The sequence below is a fragment of the Perognathus longimembris genome, chromosome 28 (assembly GCF_023159225.1).
Source record: "Perognathus longimembris pacificus isolate PPM17 chromosome 28, ASM2315922v1, whole genome shotgun sequence".
In the NCBI taxonomy this organism is placed as follows: domain Eukaryota; kingdom Metazoa; phylum Chordata; class Mammalia; order Rodentia; family Heteromyidae; genus Perognathus; species Perognathus longimembris.
The window spans coordinates 92,774,331-92,798,881 of record NC_063188.1 but is presented as its reverse complement, the minus strand read 5'-3'; the positions used below and the strand labels follow the sequence as shown (position 1 = coordinate 92,798,881).

Sequence of the window (24,551 nt, the reverse complement as noted above, 5' to 3'; positions counted from 1 at the left end):
GCATGTGAAAGGCCCTGGTTTTGATGCACACAATCTTCCCCCTAATAAAAAAGAGCTACAGACAACATACTAATGGCTTTAAAAGTGTGAGGTTACATGAATTTAATGTATTTTAGGTAGATCATTTAGGATTCCAAAGAGAATGGGTTGGAAAATAAGAAGACCAGAAGAAAAAGGCAGAATAGTAAAGGAGTAGAGATGCAGAGAAGAGAGTGGATTTGGAAGTTGTTAGATAGTATCTTTGTTATATACAGGAGTTAGAGAGGAAGGAGTCAAGCATGACTCTGCTTTTCAAACTGAACAACTCCATAGGTTGTTCATTTTCACTGAATTGAGACCATAGGGAGAGAACCTGGTGGTAATTTGGAGCCAAAAAGTTGGCAGAGGGAAAAGATGAGTTCAACTTTGTATCTATTCAATTTGAGGTTCCTGTGGGTAGTTCAAGTGGAAAGAAAGCAGTAGGTTATATTGGTCTAATGCTCAAAACAGTATTGTCAGTTGGAAAATATTGATGTGAAGTCATAGTGTACTAGAAATATACAAAGTGAATGAATTTTGCACAGAGGATATATAAATTGAGAGAAGTGCAGGGGAAAATGTACCGGCATGAGTCAAAAGTAGCTTGGGGCATTGAAGATTCCATATGGACCAGCTAAAAATATAAGCTGTCTTCTTAGGTTTGAACTGACTTTTTCAATTGGGTGAAGTAACTTACATGCTTTCCTCAGTTGATAGTTTTATAGAGATGAAGCCCTTAGTGCTTCCATGAAGGATCCATAAAACATAATAAGGTAATTGAAAGACTCAAGAGGGATCTGTCTGAGCACAGAGTTTAAACAGAACAGACCAATACCCCAAGGCTCTAGTTTTATAACATGAACAAGTTTTCATCTTAGCTCCTTCTTAGTTTACAGTCCCTAAACCCACTAAATTAATATTTTATTTTAATTGTTTTCCAAAGAGGCTTCTGTTTGAGAAACCTCAATGTTTGCCACAGTGATCTCATGATTGACTTTAGGCTGCCAATTGATTTTATATGGACAATTCTTCCAAGTCTAACTGGCTCTTATTTAACTGGATAGATTCCACATGTGTATTTGGAGAAGAATTTTTAAGCAGAGACAATGAAGAACTGTAAAAAAAGTTTTCCCCTAATAACAGTCCTCTATTTTCCCTTCTTTTGATAAATCTCAAACTGCAACTCCACCAATTTAGGATGATTTTTTAAAATCCATGGTCATCTGGTCACCCATTGTCTGCAATTCAGTGTTAGAGATGCTATGTTCTCCAAGGCCACCAGATCAAATCATGCTTCATGAGAATTTTCACTCTTTAGGCGCTAGCCTAGATTTCAAGTTTTACTTGGTTTCCTGATTTTTATGTATCAACTGTTTGTTACTTTTTAGATTTTTCTCATCATAGTTTAAAATCTATTTTCTTTTTCTCAAAGGTAGACTTTTCTTTTCAATGAAGACCACCTAGCTGGCTTTTTCAGCAATTTGTGTCATCTTGTAGAAGTCACTGTATACTGTGGTCTCTCCCATCACTGTATAGGTACTGTTTTTACCTCATTTAATGATACAAGTTGTAATAAGAAGCAAAAAATCCATAGCTTACAATAGTATGCACAAATATGCAAAGTTATTCATAGCATTCAAAGACAGTCATTATCCAGCAAATATTTATCAGCTTTATAGGTAAATAGGATATGAGGTCTGTCACAAAAGGTCTGTTTCCATGGAGCTTAGACCAATTTATAAGACAAACAAGAAACAACTAGTTTGTATTTATAACTAGAATTAAGTGTTAATGCACATAAGAAAAGCAAAGTGGAGTTAAAATATGGAATTTGAGAAGATAGTGTCTCTATTAGATGGTAATTCATGTTATAGTTTGGATATGAAATATTCTCCAATGGCTCGAAAGGTTGAAGGTTTTGTTTCCAGCCAGTGGATCCAATCATTTAGGGCTGATTGTATCATGAGGGCTTCTATTTCAACAAGAAAGTTATATACACATAGATTCATAAATTGATGGCATAATTAGGACATGGTATAAACATTTAGAAGTAGAACCTACTTGGAGTAAGTAGGTTACTGAAAGCATGTCCTGGAAGAATATTTTGTCCTTGGCTTCTTCTATTTCCCTCTTTTGCTTCCTGGACACAATGATGTGAGCCATGTTGCATTACCATGGTGCTCTCAACCATGACATTCTGACTCATCATAGCCTAGAGTCAAGAGAGGTAAAGTGTCCATGGCCTGGGACTTCAGAAACTGTAAGCCAAAATCTTCCCTCCTTTAAACTGTTTCTCTCAAGTATTCATTACAGTGGTGAAAAATTGATTAACACAATTTCCATAGATAAAAAATGGGAAAATAAGTCATGAATCATATCACCCTGTGTGGATTTTCCTACTATGTAGCAAGAGATAAAATAATGGTATCATGGCTGCTGTAACTCTATTACAAAACTTAAAGTGACTTCTTTCTATTAAAGATGGAGCAGCATGTACCATGATAGTATAGAAAAGTATGTATTTAGTTCCAGATCTTAGATCAAAATAATAAATAGCTCTTTTAGCTACAAATCAGTATTTTGTTTTAGTTCAATATCTTAGTTATATTTGTGCCTTTTTAACAGTGGGCCAACAATAATCATTTTATTAGCTCTCAAGTTTCTCATCATTAAAACAGGACAGTAACCCAAACTTGTGAGATGAGTTGGCATTTTATCATCTTGGATTGTCCCAAGGTCCAGTTTAGCATTACTTGGAAAAGAAATATATACTGTCCATCCAGTATCACCAATCCTTGATTATATCGCTAAATGGTTTTAGGAATCATATGGTTCTTACCTCTTATGAATGTTTCCCCAAGAGGCATTAATATTCTCTGTTATCATGTGTACTTTTCTGGTGTCATCTGCAGAATAATCCCGAAGAAGTTTCAGTGCCAAGTCATTTGCCACATCTACATGTATCTGCCACTGACGGAGGTCTTTGGTCAACTGCTATAAATGTGCATAAGAAAGAGAATAAATGTCAAGTTTTTATTTTTTTTCCACCCAGAAATCTCTATTGGTGTGTCTTCAAATACTCACAAGTAACCACAGAAACCTCAGGTCACTACGTTTATTTTTTAACCTACCATGTGATTTACTCAACCATGACAGTATAAAGGAACTCACTTTTCATGACAAAAATATCAATGCAGCATCTTAAGGAATAACCAGAATCAGGTACTTCAATTTAGTAAAATTAATTGGAAGTAAAATGAGCTTGATTGTTTTTAATCACAAGAGAAAACAAACTATAAAAACAAGCTCATATATAATTGTTGAGTATGTGACATAACAGAATTTGAACCAAGAAAAGTTCATCTATCTCTCCTCTCTTCATTAACTTGTTGAATTGTTTATGTAATTAGTGCCATCTACTGGCATTCAACTAAACCTGCATATAGAAAATACTGAACAACAAAAGGACAGCAGTGCTAAGACATACAAGTATATACTTATAACATTTTTCAAGGATTATAAGACTTTAAAAACATCATACTTTAATATAAGAATCGAAATCAGAATGTAAGAATTTTGCTGGCTAATTCAAGTGACTTATGTTCTTGTTTGGTTTTGGTGTTATCAAACAAGCCATTTACAGTACCTATAAATGGCCGCCATGAACTTGTATTCAACTCTTTTGTAGATAGGCAGATTCTAATTATTGAGCTAATTTATAATTATGAAGATTATGAATACACCGATACCAGATCCAATATGGTGGATTGTGCCAATAATACATGGACAGAGAAATAAGAACAATTTAAATCAGAAAAAGAATAAAATTTTAGAGAAAATGTACTAAACCAGGAATTTCAGTCTGATACAAGTTTAATTAACAAAAATAATCAAAGCTGGAAAGACTGGTAAAGTTTGCATATTCATGTCTTATCTATGGGAACAAATTTAGGAGAATTTGACAATAGATATCAGGTGATATACAATTCTCATTTCCTATTGAGCCTGTGACTTCACTTTTTACTTTATCCGAATACAGTATTCAAAGATGGTATATATATATATATATATATATATGTATATATATGTATATATATGGTATATATATATATATACCATCTTTGAATACTATCTTTGAATACTGTATTATATATATACACATATATACATTTATTATTCACATATATATGAATAAATATGTTTCATTATCCAAAATAGTAAGAAGCCAAATAATTTCAATATTTGCTGGGAGAATGTGATGAGAACAAAATATATTAAGTTTGATATATAGTAAAGGCACACAGTAATACCTGCAAAAAGAAGACAGTTTCCCTGTGTGAAAAAAAAATTATGCTTTTAACTCTGTAAAAAGATAGTCATAAACTTGAAGGTAAACAGAAAGTAATGATTCTGAAAAGAATAACAATTTTTGTTTGACTATTGTTTTATGATACAAGGATGCTTATATAAGAAAAATTCAACACCGGTACTTTTAGAATTCAACACCGGTACTTTTAGCATAGTTGAATATGTTCGTTGGACTGATACTTCTTACAATATATAATCTTGTGTATAATCTAGCATTTCATAGTTAAGAAGAACATTCTATATTGGAATCAAATTAAGTAAGAACACTTATAGCATATAGCTAATGGTTTCAGATAGCTAAACTACTCCAAAAAGTTAGTATTACTACTTTTTTCTACAAAAGGTACAGAGGGTTTCTTATGGCTCAGAACATAATTGTTGCTACTATAAAACAATTAAATTGTATCTTTGTAAAAATTCCTGCCTTCGCCTTCAATATTTCATTTATCAAGCAAATGGTTCCAATTTTCTACTTTTCTTATCACCACATTTGCCAAAACCTCTTTTGAGGTGAGAAACTGTTCTAGAAAGTTTCTAAGGTACAAAATTATGTTTCTTTCCTTTGCCCTCTTTACTATGCCAAATGTGATGTAAAAAACAATGTACACCAAGAAAGGCCAATTGGTATTTATCATCAGAGGATGGCATTTGCATTTTAAATGAAGAACTAATTGCATCTAGGAGTGATGGAATACCCCCAACTATTCCGGGAAACAGTGATCAGGAGGCTCACTATTTCATGGCAGGCTAGGCAAAAAGTTAGTAAGATACCATCTCAACAAACAAGCTACATGTGCTGCTTCATACCTGTAATAGTGAGCTATGGAAGAGACTTAGGAAGGAGGTTAGAGGTCTGAGGTCAGTCTCGGGCAAAACTATGAGACATCTGATAACCCAAAACAAAAAGGGCTAAATGTGTGGAAGACAACTTGCCTTGCAAGCAGAAATCCTTGAGTTCAAAGCCCAGTGCTAGGAAACATGAAAAATATAAAAGAAACCAAGCATTTGTGGCTCATGCCTGTAATTCTGGCTAGCCTGAGATTTGAGCTTCCCAGTTCGAAGCCAGCCCAATCAAAAAAGACTGTGAGCTTCTTATCTCCAATTGACAATTAGATAACCAGAAGTGGAGCTGTGGCTCAAAGTGGTAGAGCACTAGCCTTCAGCCAAAAAGTTCAGGGATAGTGCCCACTTTGGCCCTGATTTCCCCAGTACTGGCACAGGCACAAAATTTGTATATATATAAAGATGACTGGCATCAGTTAGCCATGAAGGTGAAATGCAAAAGAAGATTAAAATGGAAGACAACATCACAAGATCTCCAAGAGAAAACAAGGTAATTAAACTTTCCAACTTAAAAGAAAATAGCCTCTGTTAAGATCAAAATAACCCACCAAGGACATGGCATGCCAGAAGTTATTTTTTAATTCCTTAAGCAGAAAATGATAAACAAAAAGTTTCATTTCAGCCTATTGTGGGTCAAAAGGAAATGCTTCCTGGAACACTAGTTCTTTAACTTACTCAGGCCTGTAATCCATGCCCTATAGGTCAAGTGTAATTCAGTAAAACTCCCCTCAACTTGGGAAGCCTTAAACTAGAAAAATATCACTTAACAGTGACTCTGCCCCATGGGCCGGTCCTCAGGGGAGACTTATGGCTCCAAGCTTCTTAAACTTCAATAAAAACCTATACCAGGATGAAGTAATTGTCATCTCACTAGGGACTATCCACTTTTCAAAAAAAGTATATTCCTTTCTTAAAAAACTTTAGTGTCACTACTTCACTATATTTCACATCTTGCCTGAATTCTCTCTGGACACAAGAACTGAAGTAGACAAGCAGATGCGTTGACGCACTGTCTATCATGCATTAATTCTCCAATGAATAGTAAAAGCATCTACCAAACAAAGGTCAATGATCTGTCTATATTTTCCACAGTATTTGGGGATTTTTTTGTCAGTTGTGGGGCTTGAACTCAGGGCATATGTGCTGTCCCTGAGCTCTTCTGCTCAAAGCTAGCACTCTATCGCTTTGAGCCATGGCACCATTTCTGGTTTCCTGCTCAGGCTGACTTCAAAAGGCGATTCTCAAATCTCAGCCTCCTGAGTAGCTAGGATTACAGGCATGAACCTGGCTAGTATTTCCTTTTTAAGAAGGATTGAATCATGAAATGATAGATACAATGAATGTCTGAGCATCTAGGCATTGAGTTAGGAATGTAGAATATAACAGAATATATAATATCATTTCTTCTTTTTAAGTAAGCTAAATAATTTTGGGTGCCAGCTATTACATGAGCAAAGAGGAAATGTAAAGGAAACTTAAAATAAAGGATGGGGTTCACAAGGTCTCTGACAGAGCATTGTTAGTAAACTTTCCAACTAGCCTAAATGCACCCACAAAAGTCATGGAATGTCACACCTGGGTTTGTTGAGTACTCAGAAGGGTTTAAAGGTTTCATTCCAGGATAAAGCAGTTCAGGGAATAGTTTTGAAATAACAGATCTTTAACATACCCACCCAGGCCAGTAAACTATTTCCTAGAGCTCAAATGTAATTCAGTAAACCTCTCCAAACCTTGGGACTCTGTCCATGGACTAGTCCTGGGAGGGACTTGATACTCCATGCTTCTTATATTTCAAAAAAATTAGGGCGGGGTTAAAAATCACTATAATTCTCACCAATAAAAGTAACCCACTGAGTATTTTTTGTATTGAAGGTCTAATGTTATTCTTGACTCTTCCTTTGTAATAAGTATTCTTCAGATCAAAACTTTTGGAAAAATTAAAAAAAAAACTTTCCTATGTTTGTTGTATATGGAAGTTCTGTAATTAAAAACTTCTTTTTTAAAAAAAAGTGACCCAATAAACTTTGCTATCACTTTCATAGTGTTCATATCTTGCCTGAATTCTTATCTCCCAAGGACTGAGGTAGGTATCTGTGCTTAAGCAGCCTGATAACATTCATGGGTTTCTACTTGAAAATCTACATATAAGAAGACACTCTGAATGGTTTCCCATTTGTATATGTATTTTCAAACCCATCAAATCATGTGTTATAGAATACTAATCATGCCTACCTATTACATCACAATAAAACAGCTGAAATTTGTAAGAATTAACTGCAGGATATATCTAAAGTAATGAACAGATTTTTACAAATATCAACTAGTATAAATTGCAAGCTCTGCTAGGATTTTCTAAAATCTCTGAAAGTAACACACATTTAGTTAAAATAGAGACTGAGTAATAAAAAGTAGAATGGTAAAGCTTGACTTCAAATCAGTTTTTTGAGATAGAATTGAATGGCAAAAATTCATATACCATATTTTTCCTTAAAATTGTATTCACAATGATAGTTAAAATGTTTATACCTAAGTAAATCTTGACTGAGAAATTATGGTTCCCAAATACTGCCCAGGTTTTGTGAAGATTCAGGGTTAACAAGGAAACTCTCAATGACCTTGACTAAGCTTGAGAGCACTAAGGCCCTTATCAAAATACAAATGTTTTCAGTTTCTTTTTCTTTCTTCTAAAAGACTTTCACTGAAAGATACTCAAGTGACATTCATACTAGGAACCATGAATTTGACCAGCTTTGCCTATCCTGTGAAGTTTACTGCTGGGATAACTCCAGACCTAGAAAAGACTGTAAACTCAAATATACAATAGATTTTTTTTAATCACAAACACTTTCTTTATCTGTCTGAATTCTTTTTACCATTATGTCCCCTACAATGAATTGTTTTTTTGGTGATCTTGGTATGTGAAGATATTTTAAATAGTCTGACTACTATTATATATAAAACGATGACTTTCTGTATATGTATACATTATATGTTTTCTATGAAAAACATATTTTGCAAATTCCCTGAAGATTGTTTCCAACCCCAAGAGAAATACATCATATTTGAAGGCAATTTGATATCACCACAACATCTTCTGCACAGTATCTTAAGCAGAAAAAAGTGATGTGACAAACTGCAATAGTTTGGAAATTTGGGGTATTACTTTTCTATTTTAATGATTGCCTTTTCTTGTTTATAGGTCTAGGAACTTTATACATGTATATTGACTTTTAATGGGCAATAGGCAAGAAGAAGAAAAAGAGTAAAATCTTGCTAGAGGTATAGCTCAGTGGTAAGAATGACCTCTTATGGACTTATAAGGCTCTGAATTTAAACTCTAGTAACACACACACACACACACACACACACACACACACACACACAAAGGGGTGTAAGCAAAAGGGCTCTTTATGATATTGGCTTGGCTTTCGTGGTGAATAGGTAGGTTAGTCCATCGGGAAGGCACAGGCAGAGAGAGAAATGGGTTCCCGAAAAGTCTCTTCTAGGCAGATGGCAATGTGCTAACTACTGTGTAGAAAAATTACAAACATTCTAACTTTCCCTGGGACACAGAGGGGGATGGTGTGACAGATCTAAATGTGAACTATAGGTAAATTCTAAACTATTGGTCAATTTCAAATCCCAATGGCTAAAGGGTCACAATCAATCAGAATGTTATGGGTCCAATCAATGAGAAAGTCACCTCCCAAATACCTAATTATCATAAAAGTTAGCAACACCCAAAGCTATGCAGATTAAAAACCTCTAGACTCAGCCACTTATTTGCCAATGCTCTAATAGGACCCTCTTCCTTAGTAAAAGCTCTATTTCCTTTCTTCTCTTTCAAATAAATCACATATATTCACAGTCATCTTTCATTTCCCATAGATTTCTTTAGACTCATGAGCTAAGGACCTAAGATAAAATTGGTGGCTAGCCACAAGATCAGAGTAGGAAAAGAAAATAAAATCGGTAACAGCAGCTCATGCCTGTAATCCTATCTTTTCTGGGGGCTGAGATTTGGAAGATTGTGGTTTAAAGCTAATCCAGGCAAAAAAGTCTGCTTGCTAAACTCCATCTTCAATATAGTCAAGTTATCAAGAGTTCTTTTTTTTTTCTTTTTGCAGTTTTGTTTTCTTTTGTCCTTTATTTATTCATTTATATGACTTTGGGAGTGTAAGGGGAGGCACAGAAATGGAGGAATAAAGTGAAAACAAATGTAGCAATGGTACTGAATGGATACTATGTTGGAAATGAACTATAAAACTTTTGTGGGGGGATGGGAGGGAAAAACTGGGAGAGAGCCAGGGAAGATGTGGCATTGTCCAAAAAAACATGTACTCTGCCTGACTTATGTAACTATAATTCCTATGTACACCACATTTATAATAATAATAAAGAATAAACCACACACACACACACTCACACAGACACACAGACACACAGACACACACACACACACACACACACACACACACACACACACACATACACATGCACATATCAACTTAAAGCTGGGCTAGAAGTGTGCCTCAAATGGTAGAGTCCCAGCCACAAGCATAAGGTCTTAAGTTTAAAATCCCGTAAAAATACTGACAAAAAAAAAGGCCTGGGACCCGTTGCTGGTGCCTTACACCTATAATCCTAGCTACTCAAGAGGCTGAGATCTGAGGACTGAGGTTTAAAGTCAACCCAAGCAGGAAAAAAAAACAACACTATATGATTCTTATCTTCAGTCAACCAGCAAAAACAAGCCAGAAGTGGAGGTATGGCTCAAGTGGTAGAATACCAATCTTGAATAAAAAAGTTAAGAGACACCACTCACGCCCGGAGTTCAATCTGTGGCTCAGGCATGCACACATATACATACACAAGAATTCTGGACAATAAAACAAATGTACTGGGTTTGGTTTAATCATTTGATCCTTATGTGACAAATGGGAAAGCTATTATTTTATCTGTGCCTGTTTCCTTCTTTGATAAACAGGGATATTAATAATACCTACATAAAAAGAGGATTATGAATATTAATTTAGAATACTCAGAGAAAATATAAAAAGTGTCTGGCATAGCCAAAAAATTAATTAAAAATTAGCTATCATTACCACAGGTACTATTACTACTAGTAGTTTTGTATATATTAAAAAAATCCATATTCACCATGGTTTGAGCTCCTACTGAGTGGAAAGCAAAGAGGCTGGCTGTTTTATTGACTCTGTTTATAAATATAAGAGCTATAAAGAGCACCCTTTAATTTAGGAGATAAAAGTGAGTGTATAGGCACTTAATTAAAAATTTAAGGTTGAGCATTATGTAAGATTTCTTATAAAATGTGGCTTGGGATATTAACCTCCAAGTGAAATAAACATTTGTTCCAGATGAACTAGTTTCCAAAAATTTTTAATGACTCTCTCAAAGGAGCTTCATGAAAAGCTGCGAGGGGTAACAAAAAGCCACCTTCCTAGGAAGTCTTGTTTGTCCCTTGTTTTGCAAGTTTGATCTTAAGGAAATCATTAACCTTGTGAGCTCGGATGTTGTCATCTACAAAATAGGATAGGGGCATTTAATCTACTTATTCCTCAGGCATGTCACCTGGTGTCAGAATTAAAATGAAACTGCTTAGAAAATTGTAAACTAAAACCTCAATAAATTTATAGATTCAAACTTCTACAAACTAGATTTCAGTGATTTTTACCTTGGAGAGTATGAGTGCATTTTTGAACTAAGGCATTCATGGGAAAAAATAGCTCTACGAGCAAAAATCTAAGAGCTTATTATTATTACTTTTTGTTTTGAACGACAAATTGTATATCTAATTTTATTTCAGGATAATGACAAGAATTAGCAGAATCATTTACTTTTTGATATTCTCTCCTCAAATTTAGGGCATTAAATTGAAACCTTTCCGACTTTTGCCATCCCAGTTCAACACAACATATATGCTGAAATTTATGCGAACATTTAATATGATGTTTTGGAGAAAATCATAAACTGGACATATTGTGGATTCAAATAGCATAGATACCATTCAACAATATCATAATGCATAACTGGGCAATAAATTGGCTAATTTCAATTAAGAGTTTATTCAGTCTTGGATCCATTCTTTCACTTTATTGTACTTTTGAGATACTGTAGATGGTCAAACCTTTGAATAGGGCCAGAATTTTCTTAGAAGTGTGTGTGTGGGGGGGGGGGGGGCTTGAACTCTGGACCTTGAACTATCGGTGTTTTTGTACAAGGCTAGCACTCTAGTACTTGACCCACATCTCCATTTGTAGCTTTTTCGTGTATAATTTGAGATAAAGAGTGTCATGAATTTGGCTGGCTGGGCTGGGTTTCAACCAAGATCCTGAGATTTCAGCTTTCTGAGTAGCTAGGATTATAGAAGTGAGACATTGGTACTTGGCTCCAGGATCTCTGTCAATCTTTCCTTCCATAAAACCAATCCTCTGTATTAAATTCCCATGCTATGAAATATCTAGTGTTTTCCTAACTGAATCCCGATGATATGAACAAAAAGAAATCTCATGGGAAATGACCTCACTGACAATTCCACAGGGGTACTTGGATGCCTCAAGCATACATTTTGGGAAACATCACACTTTACATCTTACATCTTCTCCCCAGTCTCCTAGGAAGAGGCTACTCTCCTGCTACAGAAAGTTGCTTTCACCATATGTGCTTCCATCTATTCTAGGATCCTCCTTCGTGTACTTCCTCTCACTTTGTGTGTTCCAACTTCTTGCCTCTCTTCAGGGTCCTTTTCTACACCTTCAACTAAGTGGATGTCTCTCATCCTTAAACAACAACATCATCAATCTGATTTCTATCACTTTCTTTTCCTTTCACAGCTACCTGTTTCAGAAGGTCATTATATCTCAACTTGAGTACATTTCTGTCACTTTCCAATTCATCAGAACCAGGCTTATGCTATCCCTATTCCACTTAAACTATTCTGACAGATGTCATGCAGCAAATTGAATTACTGCCCTCATTTCTTTACCTATGCCTCCATTCATGCCCTTTCCTATGTAACTTTGATGTGCCTCCAAAAGGCCAGAGTTTACTTTTCTGCTCTTATGGAGCTTGACCATGTGACTTGGTTTGCCTAATCCTAACAAGAAGTTAATAGAAATGATACCAGCGGAAGAATGAAATGTGTTTGTGCAGCGGAAACAGTCTTTTTGCATTTCTCCAAGGTCACAGGACAAACATACCTTGAAATAGCCTACACATCCCCAGGAATAGAATGAGTGACATGGAGCAGCAGAACCACCAGATCAAGGGAAGCAGGAAGAGCTCTGAAAACTCGTAGAAAGCTATTATAAGCTCATATTGTTGGATGCCACTGATATTTTAAGGTTGTTTATTATTACATCTTTTTTTACACAAAGAGTTAAATGATTCACTTATCAATGGCCAAGGCCTGTAGGAAGACTTAGATTATCATTAACTTGATGAGTGTGTAGCACCTAGTGCTGTTGACTACTCTGATTTCCTTCAAGTTGTTTTCTTTCTTTGCTCCTTCTCTTTGAATGGTCTTGGATTTTTTATGTGCTTTGAGTATTCCTTTTTATGGCCTGTCCCTTAAATATTAGAGTCTATCCCTGGCTCAGTATTCTGATTGCAAATGGATCCTCAACTGGAAGTGGAGACAGGGAGAATAATGTCAAAAGAGGTACTTCATCATTTCTCTCAATGTCTAAATCTTCAACCTCTGTTGTCATTAGCTTAATCTAGGCCTCCATCAGCTCTTGCTCAGATTTGTAATAAGCTTTTGTATTTGCTGTCTTTTTCTGTACTCACAGGAGCCTTTCCATCTTTTTTGCAATTTAGATGGAACTTCTGTCATTCCTTTGTAAAAACCTTTCAGTATTTCATATAAAATAAAATCTAACCCTCTCCTTGGATTAGAAAAATTTCAGACATATGATTCCTGCCGGTACACCTACTTTCATCTTTTGTTACCACTTTTTGGTTTGTTATGCTTCTCACAATCATTTACATGGCAATATAAAAGCTCTGTAACTAAGATGAGGTGCCCAGTGGCTCACCTCAAATATTTCATACTGAGGAGGTTAAGATCTGAGGGTCATATTTCAAAGCCAGTTGGGGCAACTAACCTCCACAAAAAGCCAGAAGTTGAGCTTCTTGAGTGGTAGACGACTAGACGTCAGCACACAAAGCTCAGGGACAGCCCCCAGGCCCTGAGTTCAAGCCCAAGGGCACAAAGAATTCAGGCTTAGAAGCCTGGCTCAAGTGGTAGAACACTAGCTGAGCAACATGTAAAAATACATGCAAGACCCTGAGTTAAAAATCTGTACTAGCAAAAACAAAACTCAAAGTTAAGTGACTTGTTTAAGGTAATATACTAAAAGAAGTATCGCAAATAATCTAGTCTTTCAACTCTTATTAACTCTGGGTCAATACAGTAGGAAAAGTCAAGCTCCCATACAAAGGAAATGAGCCTTGAATAATACAAAATATTCTCCTTAATGATTTTAACATGCTTGGAAAATTACTGTGTATAATAGAGTAAGATGTTACCAAACAAAGACAGCAGAAAAGAAACACACATTTAGTTTACTTTTTTAAATCACTAAATAATTAAATCCCAAGTGTGAATTTATGCTGTTTAAATCCTTATTGGGAAAAGAAGCCCAATGTCTTTCTTCCTTATATGAATTTCAATGACCTATAAGAGCTCTTTATGGATTTATAATATAAAATTTATAAAAAATCTGTAAAGAACCTATTTCCAAAGTAAAGCTTCTCACCATTAACTTCAAGAATCATCTATTAAACCTTTGACATCACCAAACAACTCTGTTTTGGAAGGTAACATTCTATACAATGGATACTATTTAAGAAAATGGCCCTCATTTTCCAGCTTACTGGAAATGATTAATCTTTGCAATAGCTTTGAGAACTACATACCAATGTTGTTACTTTTTTTGTCCTTTCAACAATGACTACAAGCTGAGAGCAGGCTAGTAAATGTGTTATCGGCCAACCCATTAGAGTTCCATTATTTTCTGTCGTACATGGCTTCATGTAATGAATTTTTATAATTAAACTAATGGCATACAATTTATTTTTTCCCCTCTTTACTCTCAGGCCCCATTTCTCTTCCAGCTTCTTTGGAATAAGTTTTATACAAAAGGAAAGAAGGAGAGTCCTCCAAGTGCTTCATTACCTTAATTTCATTATGACATTTTGGAAAGCATTCTCTTTATCTGGGCTCTCTCTTTAATTTGCTGACTTTATTAAGCGCTTAAGCTGTGTTGTAATTAACAAATCATCCAGCTACCCCAGGCATCTAAGAGAAGCCTGGTTGAGAGGGTGTGGACATGGTTGAATGGAAGTGACTCTAGAGAGAATGCTGGAGGACAGAGAGATGCCCAGAAAAACGGCATTTTCTCAGTGACTTTTGAAAATCCACGAGCCTATGGCAGTAGACTGTATTATTATTCCCAATCTCCAGGATGTCCTTGTGCCAAGAGAGTCTACGTTTATACTTTCAAAAATATGAAAAGAAAAGTCTTCATGAGGTGTAGAAATACTTTTTTAAGCAGCTTTGCTGATAGATAATTTATATAGTATTAAATACAACAATTTAATACAGTCTTTAGTGATGTTTTCGTATGTACGCAATGTGCAACTACCACCACAATCTAATTTTGGAACACTTTGTTCCCTCCAAAGAAATCATATACCATTACCATTTACTTTATGCTTTCCATTCTCCCCATTTCCCAGCCTTTCTTGGACATTTCATATAAATGGTCTCATATCACACATAGTCTTTTGTGGCTGAATTATGTCAAGTAGCACAATGTTTTTGATGTTTCTTCATGTTATAGCATGTATGAGTACTTCATTCTTTTTAATGCAATGACATTGTTCAGTCTTATTTAGTGGAATAGTATTTCATTGTTGATAGCACCTTATGTTTATATATTCACTAGCAAATAGTTATTTCAGTTGGTTCTGCTTTGGAGCTATTAGGAATAATGCTGCCAACGATATTTTACAAAGATTTTGTGCACCTGTATTTTCATTTTTCCTGAGTATATACTTAAAATTGAAATTTTGTACCTTTTGTACCTTTATGTCAAACATTTATCAATTGTTCCACATTTTAAATTCCCATCAATGATGTCTCTAATTATTCTACAATTTTGTCACACTCATAATTGTCTCTCTTCTTTACTCTACCCAGGCTAATAGATATGCAGTGCTACCTCATTGTGGTTTTTATTGAGACTAATGACAATAATCATCTTCTCACATACATAAGATTATTTGTACGTCTTCTTTAGGGAAATTACTTCTTTTCTACCAGGACCTGTGTTTGAATTCAGGGCCTCATACTCACTAGACTGACTTACTTATTGAGAGGCAGTACTCTACCAATTTAGAAATGTCTTCAATCCAATTTTTGGCTAGTTAATTGGAGATGGAATCTCAAGGACTTTTCTGCTCTGGCTGGTTTCAATCCATGTTCCTCCATATCTCCTCCTCTTGAGCAGCGAAGCATAAGCCACTAGTATGTGGCTCCTTTACCTTCTTTATTCTTGTAGATCTGGAATTTGTTTCCACCAAGTTTCATCTCGTCTCCATTTGTTTTCTTTGTGCAAAATGTAAGATGACAACTAGTCATGAAAGGAATTTTGTATTTTGTTAAATGTATTTTCTTCATCTATTAAGATGGTCAGGTAAGTTTTGTTTTTTTACATTATTGCTATAGCATACTATATTAGTTTAATTTTAAGTGTTTAATCAATCTTGCATTGCAGAGCAAAATCTCTCTTGGTTATCATAAAAATTCTTTTAAAAACTTTTGTTGTATTAGGCCAGGTGCTAGTGGCTCATGCCTGTAATCATGGCTACTCAAGAGTTTGAGATCCAGAGCACTATACATTGAAGCCAGCCTAGTCAGAATAGTCTTTGAGGCTCCATCTCCAAATAAGTAGCAAAATGCTGAACTGGAGGTGTGGCTCAAGTGGTAGAGCACCAGCTGTGAACAAAAAAATTAAATTATTATACTAGGTTGGAGAATATTTTGTTTAATCTTTATGGGCCTGGCTGCTGTCCCTGAGATTTTCAGCTCAAGGCTAGCATTCTACCACCTGAGCCACAGTGCCACTTCCTGTTTTCTGGTGGTTAATTGGAGATAAGAGTCTCAAGAACTTTTCTGCTTGAGCTGGATTTGAACCACAATCCTCAGACCTCAGCCTGCTGAGCAGCTAAGATTACAAGTGTAAGTCACCAGTGCCCAGTAAAGTTTTTTGAATCTATATTCATAAAGTATATTTTAAATTTATTTCACTATTTTCCATGATATTTTTGTCTACTGAGAAGTAATTATTTCCATTTTTACAAGAGATTGTGAAAGACTATGGTTAATCTTTAAATGTTTTGTAGCCCTCACCAGTGAAGCCAGTTGGGCCTGCATATTTTATTGGGACCAATTTTTTAAATTCTCATTATATTTTTCATCAGAGGATTTTCTAGTTAGTAACCCCTCTGTACTTCACTTTGACAATAAAGGAAAAAATGCAAAAAACATTTTCATTTCTATACAATTGCTGGCAATGTACCTTCTTGTATCCTTAGATTAGTTTGAGACTTCTCTCTTTTCTTTCTTATTTAATTTAGCTAAAGATTGTTGATTTTCCTCCCCAAACTTCATTTTGATTAGTGACTTTCTCCATTATATTTATTTTCTCTACTTCATTTATTTTCATTTTTACATCTCCCACTTCAGTTTGCTTTAGATTTAATTTTTCACTTCTTTTGCTCAATGTAGAAGATTGCACTACTCATTTAGATTCTTTCTTTTTTCTTTTTTTTTAGATTTTATTTTTATTTAAAAGGTAATGAGCAGGGGGTTACAGTTACATAAGTAAGGTAATGAGTTCACTTTTTTTTGTTGGTCATGGGGCTTTTACTCTGGGCCTGGACACTGTCCCTGAGGTCTGCAGCTCAAGGCTAGTGCTCTACCACTTTGAGCCACAGAAGCACTTCTGGTTTTCTGGTGGCTAATTCGAGATGAGTCTCATGGACCTTCCTTCTTGCACTGGCTTTGAAATGGAATCTTCAGATCTCAGCCTCCTGACTAGCTGGAATTACAGGAGTGAGCCAGAGCAGGCAAGTACATTTGTTTTTAATCATTTTTATCCCATTCCCTCATTATCTTCCACTTACCCTTCCCTAATCCCCTCCCCCACCATGTTGTAAGGTTCTTATCCAACCTAGTGTCAAGTGAGCATCAATGTTGCATTAGTTCATCCTTTGTCCTGTTGTTTCTGTGTTTCCCTTTCCCTTCCACATACAGAATAATCTTATATAAAACTACATCCAGGACATAATAAGAACTGCATCAATTACTTGTAAAGAGGATTTTGTGAGATTTTCTTTTTAGTTATTAGTACTTATTGTTTCCTAAATACTGCTTTAACTGCTTCCCGTAAGTTTTGGTATATTGCTTTTATTTTCTTTTTTTCAAAGCATTTTGTTTTAGTTTTTGTTTCTTTTTTGACCTATTATGCATACGTTATATAATTTTCTCATGTGTAAATTTTAAGTGTACTTCTATAATTGACCTTTCATTTCATTCTGTAACCAAATAATCTAAATTATATGATTTTAATCATTTTTCACATATTGAGATTTATTTTAAGGTCCACAATATAGTCTGTTAGTGTTTGATGTACAGTTGAGAAGAATGCATTACTAGGTGGAGTGTCACTCAGATTAGGTCTTGTTGTTGATAGTGTTTTTCTGTCTAGATAGTCTCGTTAATATTAAAAATGAAAAGCATCTAACTTTTGTTGAATTGCTTATTCCTTCCTTTAATTGTGTGTCAGAATTGCTTTAGATATTTTCTTAATTTTTGGTGTTTTTTTTTTCAGATTAGCTGGTCAATACTGACCTATCATCAAGTTGGCTGATTCTTTTCTCTTCTATATGCTGAAATCTGTTTTTGAGACCCTCTGGTGCAAAACTCATTCTTGTTGTCTTTTGAACTCCAGAATTTCTATTTGGCTTTTGTTTATCCATTCTACCTCTTTTTTTTTTAATTTAATTTTATTATCAAGGCAATGTACAGAGGCATTACAGTTGCATATGTAAGATAATGAGTGCATTTCTTGTCAAACATTATTACTGTCTCCCTCATTTATCTCTCACTTTCCCTCCCCCCGTAACTCACCCCTCAACAAGTTGTAAAGTTCTTTTCCCTCCTGCATTTTTTCACCCTTCAACCTTAGTCTTTTCTATCTCTTGACTGATACTGCTTTTAAGACATGCAGAAGGCTTTCTCTGTCCTTCAGGAATATGCCAAAACTTTCTAAAATCCTTGGGAACATTTTGCTTCTCACATCTTCACTTAAAGTTTTGTCCAGACTGATATTTATCTTAACAAGTACTGGCTTGAGGAAGCTGATATGCTAAATAACTAAAAAAAACCAAGATGTACAGCTTTTCCCGGGGAATAATCTGTAAATCAGGTCAAATAATAGCATGGCTCTATGGATAGTTATTTGTTTCCTCAGAGAGCTATAAGATAGGTGAAATAGTGACAATGATCAGAAAGTACAATAGGTTTTTTGAGCAACTCCAATCCTGTCTACTGTCTGGTGGCTACAAGGCCGCTAATTGTCATAGCTGATCTTCATGACTACTTTGGAGCTGGGAGAAGATGATAGGGTAAAAGTAAAAGCTGTCAAACCTTGCTGTTAGTTTGTATGTAAAGTTAAGATACTGCTGCTAAACCTTGGTTAATTTTTCAGAAAATGTGATTTAAATAACTTTTTCCAGCATGCCCATTGCATTTGTAGAGGAGTAGATTCCTAGAGTTGCCACATTACATTGTCAAACCTGAAAGAAGTTAAGCTGCATAAAGAAATCTAGGAAAATATGGTAAATCAGAGCATAAAGTAATTCAAGACATGGTGAGAATGCATTAAATATTTATAAGAAATAGCAGTACCTGGGAAAACTAGTCCAATGCTATCTGTGTTCTATCAGAGATGTAGGATGCACTCTATATGCTTTGAGAAGTTTAATAGCTTCATACATACTTTAAGAGGAAAAGCACTATTGGTTTATTGATTCTCCTTAATCTTGTGAAGGCTTTAGGGGACAGAAAAAAGAAATAAAAAATACATGAAGAAATGGTTGGCCTTAAAAAAATTTCTGATAATGTGTATCATTATTGTATCAGAAATCTGAACTTCAAATTACTAGTGTGGGCCAATTTGCACAGTTAGTTTTATGTATCTAAACAAAAATAACAAAATATATAAAAGAAGAATCCCATTTCCATTATTGCATATATTTTAAGATAGATAGAACAGTATGTGATACCATCCTTCCCAACACAAATAATTCAAAATAAAAGACTTTATTTATGTATTTCCAACAGAAGTTCTTCCCTAATTACTTCTTTCCTACTGAAATAATCTGAGATTCTCAAATAGCTACTGTAGTTATTATTTATAACAAGTTCAAGTTTGAAAAATAATTATATGATTACAGTGTATCTGTTATAAATTCCCTAAAGAATGTCTTTAAAACATAGAGATTTTACAGCCTTGGAAATGTTTATTTAGTAATTTGAAAATTATTGGATTTCTCGCTTCAGGTAGTTTTAAGTATTATATTACCAAATCAGCTAGGCTCAAACAAGATTTCACTTCTCTATTGAATTCATGTACTCTCAGCTCAGCCAAGCACAAAACAGCTAATGCCATCACATTTGAAAAGCTTTTATGCTGAATTTGACACAAAAGCAATCACAAAGCAGACAAAAAAGGAATTTCTCTTTCAAAAGCTGAAAGGGAAAAAAATAAATGAAAACTCTGAGCCTGGGCAAATCACTCTGATATGGGAAAAAAGTTTTAATGATAAAGAAATAATTTTTCTAAAGAATCCATTGCCAAGATTGGACCAGTCTTTCTAGCCTATGGAATAGGTTGTGAACAAACATGGACCCAGCTAAATGAAATACATCCGATGATGATTACTGCTGGAAGTTCTAGGTGCCAGTGACACACAGGTTTTACTTCTTTTAAATGGCATCATTTCTCATAGGATTCTATCATGGCCTACTGGCAGGGATTTTGATTAGGGTGGAAATCTTGTATGATTTTTCTTAACATCTTTTTTTTTAACCAAAATAGTATTATTGTACCTTGCCTGTGGAGGAATTCAAATAAAGATATGTGATTAACAAAAGGCAACTACTTTCTACCTTTATGCATTTGTTTCAGAAAAAATAAGGACTACAAATATAGCTAAGAAAGAAATGATAAATAATGGACATCTTCTAATGACGTAGTACTTAGTAAAAATGGAGACCATAGTTATCTGTAGTCTGTTCTGCCCAATCAGGGCTTTACTGTGGCAATTTCCCTTTACTACTCTGACCACTTTTTAAGGTAGACTGTTCTCAGACACCATCTCAGATTTAATTTCTATTCTGAGGATGTTATTACTATCTCCATTTCTTGTCCAATATGTTTTTCCAAACATAAGCAGGTTTCTAAAATGTCCACCCAGTAAGAAAATAGCTAAATATGGAAAATGACTAAAAGTCATATAGCAACCTTGATGAAATTTATGCACCCTATTAAATATGCACATCAGATATGATAAATTGCATACATTATTAGGATAATTAAGTACATGTAGATCATATCTAAAAGGGATTATAGATAAGGATTAGCAATTATAATTGTTAATATATGAGGATTGTTGGTGACTTTTTTTTAAGATTCAGCTATGATGATTGATAGAAATTCTTAAAAAAAATCATGGTGCTGTGCTTGACTTTGAGGCCATTTAGCTACTGCTCATTAGTGATAGTGAGAGTATTTTCCAGGATGGTGCTACAAGGTTAGTGGTTGTTGTAATCCTAGCTCTACACCTCTGATTATGCTTTATGAGGTTCAGAGGTTCTCTTGCTAATATTAGGTACATAGTCTCCAGGAGAGCTTTGAAGGAAGGAGATCTTGATAAACTTTTCTAGTATCTTCTTGTGTCTAATTCCATTCTTTCTTCTTTTTTTTTGTTTTGTTTTGTTTTTTTGGCCAGTCCTGGGCCTTGGACTCAGGGCCTGAGCACTGTCCCTGGTCTCTTCCCGCTCAAGGCTAGCACTCTGCCACTTGAGCCACAGCGCCACTTCTGGCCGTTTTCTGTATATGTGGTGCTGGGGAATCGAACCTAGGGCCTCGTGTATCCGAGGCAGGCACTCTTGCCACTAGGCTATATCCCCAGCCCCCCATTCTTTCTTCTTAATAGAAAATTCAAAGTGGTAATCTTGCTAATATTCAATATTGAGAAGGCATTAGACATAAGGACAAGTTCTCCACTTTATTTGTTACCAAACTTACAGGCTAAACAATAAGTACCCAGTAGAGGACTGAATTAAATAAACCTTGTAAGAAGTTGACTAGATTGAGTTATGACCGAAAAATAAGTCAATCAGTGTTGACTACGCTTATTACTGATAAACATCAATGAAAGGCAACCACAAGCACTGTGATCATATGTAAACTAGCATAAGCACTATGGAAATAAGCCTGGAGGCTCATTGAAACCCAACAAAAGAACTACTGTTCTTTTTAGAATTTAAATGAATTGCCATTGTTGAAACTTAAAAATAGTATATATCTAAAACCATGTTCAATTTGTTAATTATCTTTTTATTTGCCAAAGCAGAAAATAAGTATACAAATATTTCCCTATTCCACAAGATGGTTTATTAGTAGCATCATATTTTTGTCAGTTATAGTTGTCTCTCTTTCAGATATTCACAAAGTATGTTCTTAAGTTGTTTTAGCCATACAATGAAAGCAAAAGGAAGCTTATGAGGTAATCTACCAAAGTAATAGCTATGCAGTTACATTAAAACTCTGTTGCCGCAAAAAGCTTTTACTGGACTTCTCAATCCTTCAGTTTGTTTTGTGCTGTCTATTGACAAGAACAGTTCTTATCTGGGATATTTGAGAGGATGAAATAAGCCAATATATATGGAGTGACTAGTGTAGTTTTGACAAATAATGATCAGTCACTAGATGTTGTTATTGCATTAGGATTACTTTTAGTATTAGTAAATGCCATTCAACTTTAGTCTTCTTTATCTGTCTTATAAACTTATTTCAACTGTGTGGCAATGCATATCATTGAATTATACATACAGAACATGAACTAAAAATATCCACTTGCATAGATACTGGCCTAGCCATTTCTATGGTATAGTTTCAAACTGACTATTCAAAAATATTTTTGTATTTTAAGCTTGACCAGGATGGTAATTAGAATACAATCATATTTTGGGGTATTTAAAATACCCTGTTGTGAACAATGATATTGTTCTATTTTTTTCTTCCATTATTTCCTTTTTCAGTTCATTCTTTTATTTGAAATTCTTTATCTTTTCAAGAGCTGCTAAACTCTAATCTTTTTAATATTCTTTTAAGAATAATTTCTCATTTGCCATTTTCTAGACGCTCTTTCCCTATACAAGCATATCACGATATGCCTTTTTCCTTACACTTATTTCAAGGATCTAGACCAAACTATTCCTTCTCTCCCATTAGCAAGTTGTTGCTATGATCTCTAATTTAATATTACCCTAAATTTAAGAATATTATAATGTGGATATGATTAGGTCATTCAAGAATAACTGCATGGATTCTATATTTCACATAGAACAGTAACTAGCAGTGTTCAGTAGAAATTACTAATGCACCTATACTCATCTATTACGAAAATGATGACTGGGAGCAAATATTTCAGATCCATTTAAGATTTTGCTTTGAACAAAATTAATGATAAAATTTAAAATCCTATGTTGTTTTCTTTCCCCCCCCCCTTTATTGTCAAAGTGAATTACAGTGAGGTTAGTTTCATATGTAAGGCAGTGAGTACATTTCTTGTTCAACTTGTTACCTCCTCCCTCATTCCCCCCCCCTTCCCCCTTTCCCTCTCCCTCCCATGACTTGTACAGTTGGTTTACACCAAATGTCTTTGTAAGTATTGCTTTTAGAGTCGTTTGTCATTTTATCCTTTGTCTCTCGATTTTGATGTTCCCTTTCCCTTCCCTAGTTCTAATACACATATACAGAGTATCCAGGGTACTAAGATGTGCTATAGTGATAGCGGGAGTGAAACCACAGGAAGGGAATACAAGAGAAAAAAGTGTACGTTTTCACATGGCATGTTGAAAATAATTACAACAATGATATAACACTTGTTTCCATAACATGGAGTTCATTTCACTTAGAATCATCTTATATTTTCAAAAGGGCACAGATATTGGGCTATTGTAATCTTCTGCTGTGACTAGCCTAAACATGTACTAACTATTCCCTATGAGGGAAACCATAGAGTCCATGTTTCTGTGGGTATGGATCACTTCACTTAGTATAATTTTTTCCAAGTCCTTCCATTTCCTTACGAATGGGGCAATATCATTCTTTCTGATAGAGGCATAAAATTCCATTGTGTATATGTACCACATTTTCCTGATCCACTCATCTACTGAGGGGTTGGTTCCATATTTTAGCAATGACAAATCGTACTGTGATGAACATTGTGGTGCTGGTGACTTTACTGTGGTCTTGCTTGTAAGCTTTTGAGTAGATACCGGGTCATAGGGGAGCTCTATGTTTAGCCTTCTGAGGAACCTCCCTACCCATATGGCTTTCCAGAGTGGTTGAACAAGTTTACATTCCCATCAACATAGTAGTGGGGTTCTCTTTTGGCTACATCCCCTCCAGCATTGTTTGTTGTTAGATTTCTTGATAATGGACATTCTTACTGGGGTGAGGTGGAATCTCAATGTTGTTTTGATTTGTATTTCTTTTATGGCCAGTAATGTAGAGCACTTTTTCATATGTTTCTTGGCCATTCTCATTTTGTCTTCAGAGAAATCTCTTTTTAGGTCTTTAGCCCACTTGTTGAGGGGGCTGTTTGTTCTTTGAGGATTTGTTTTGGAGGAATTTAATTTTTTGAGTTCTACATATAGTTTAGGTATGAGGCCTTAGTCCGTTGTATGGCTGGTGAAGATCTTCTCCCAATCTTTGGGCTTTCTGTTTGTTTTGGAAGCTATGTCCTTTGTCCTGCAGAAGCTCTGCAGTTTGATGCAGTCCCATTTGTCCACCCTTTCTTTAATTTGTTGCATTTCTGGGCCATCATTAAGGAAGTTTCATCCTGTGTCAAGGAGCCCAAGTGTTACTCCTATTCCTCCTTGTAGGGTTTTCAGGGCATCTAATTTTATTTCAAGGTCTTTGATCCATTTGGAATTG

General features: G+C 35.0%; 1 protein-coding gene across 2 annotated transcripts in view; it reads right to left on the bottom strand.

Annotated features, from left to right (window-relative positions):
• The window catches only part of Dmd (dystrophin), a 1,916,788-nt gene that overhangs the window by 510,899 nt on the left and 1,381,338 nt on the right, over positions 1-24,551 (bottom strand). For both annotated transcript variants that reach the window (XM_048336444.1, XM_048336436.1), the window contains one exon: positions 2,858-3,012. In XM_048336444.1, coding sequence (XP_048192401.1) covers positions 2,858-3,012 — 155 coding nt within the window. The remainder of the gene's footprint in view (positions 1-2,857; positions 3,013-24,551) is intronic.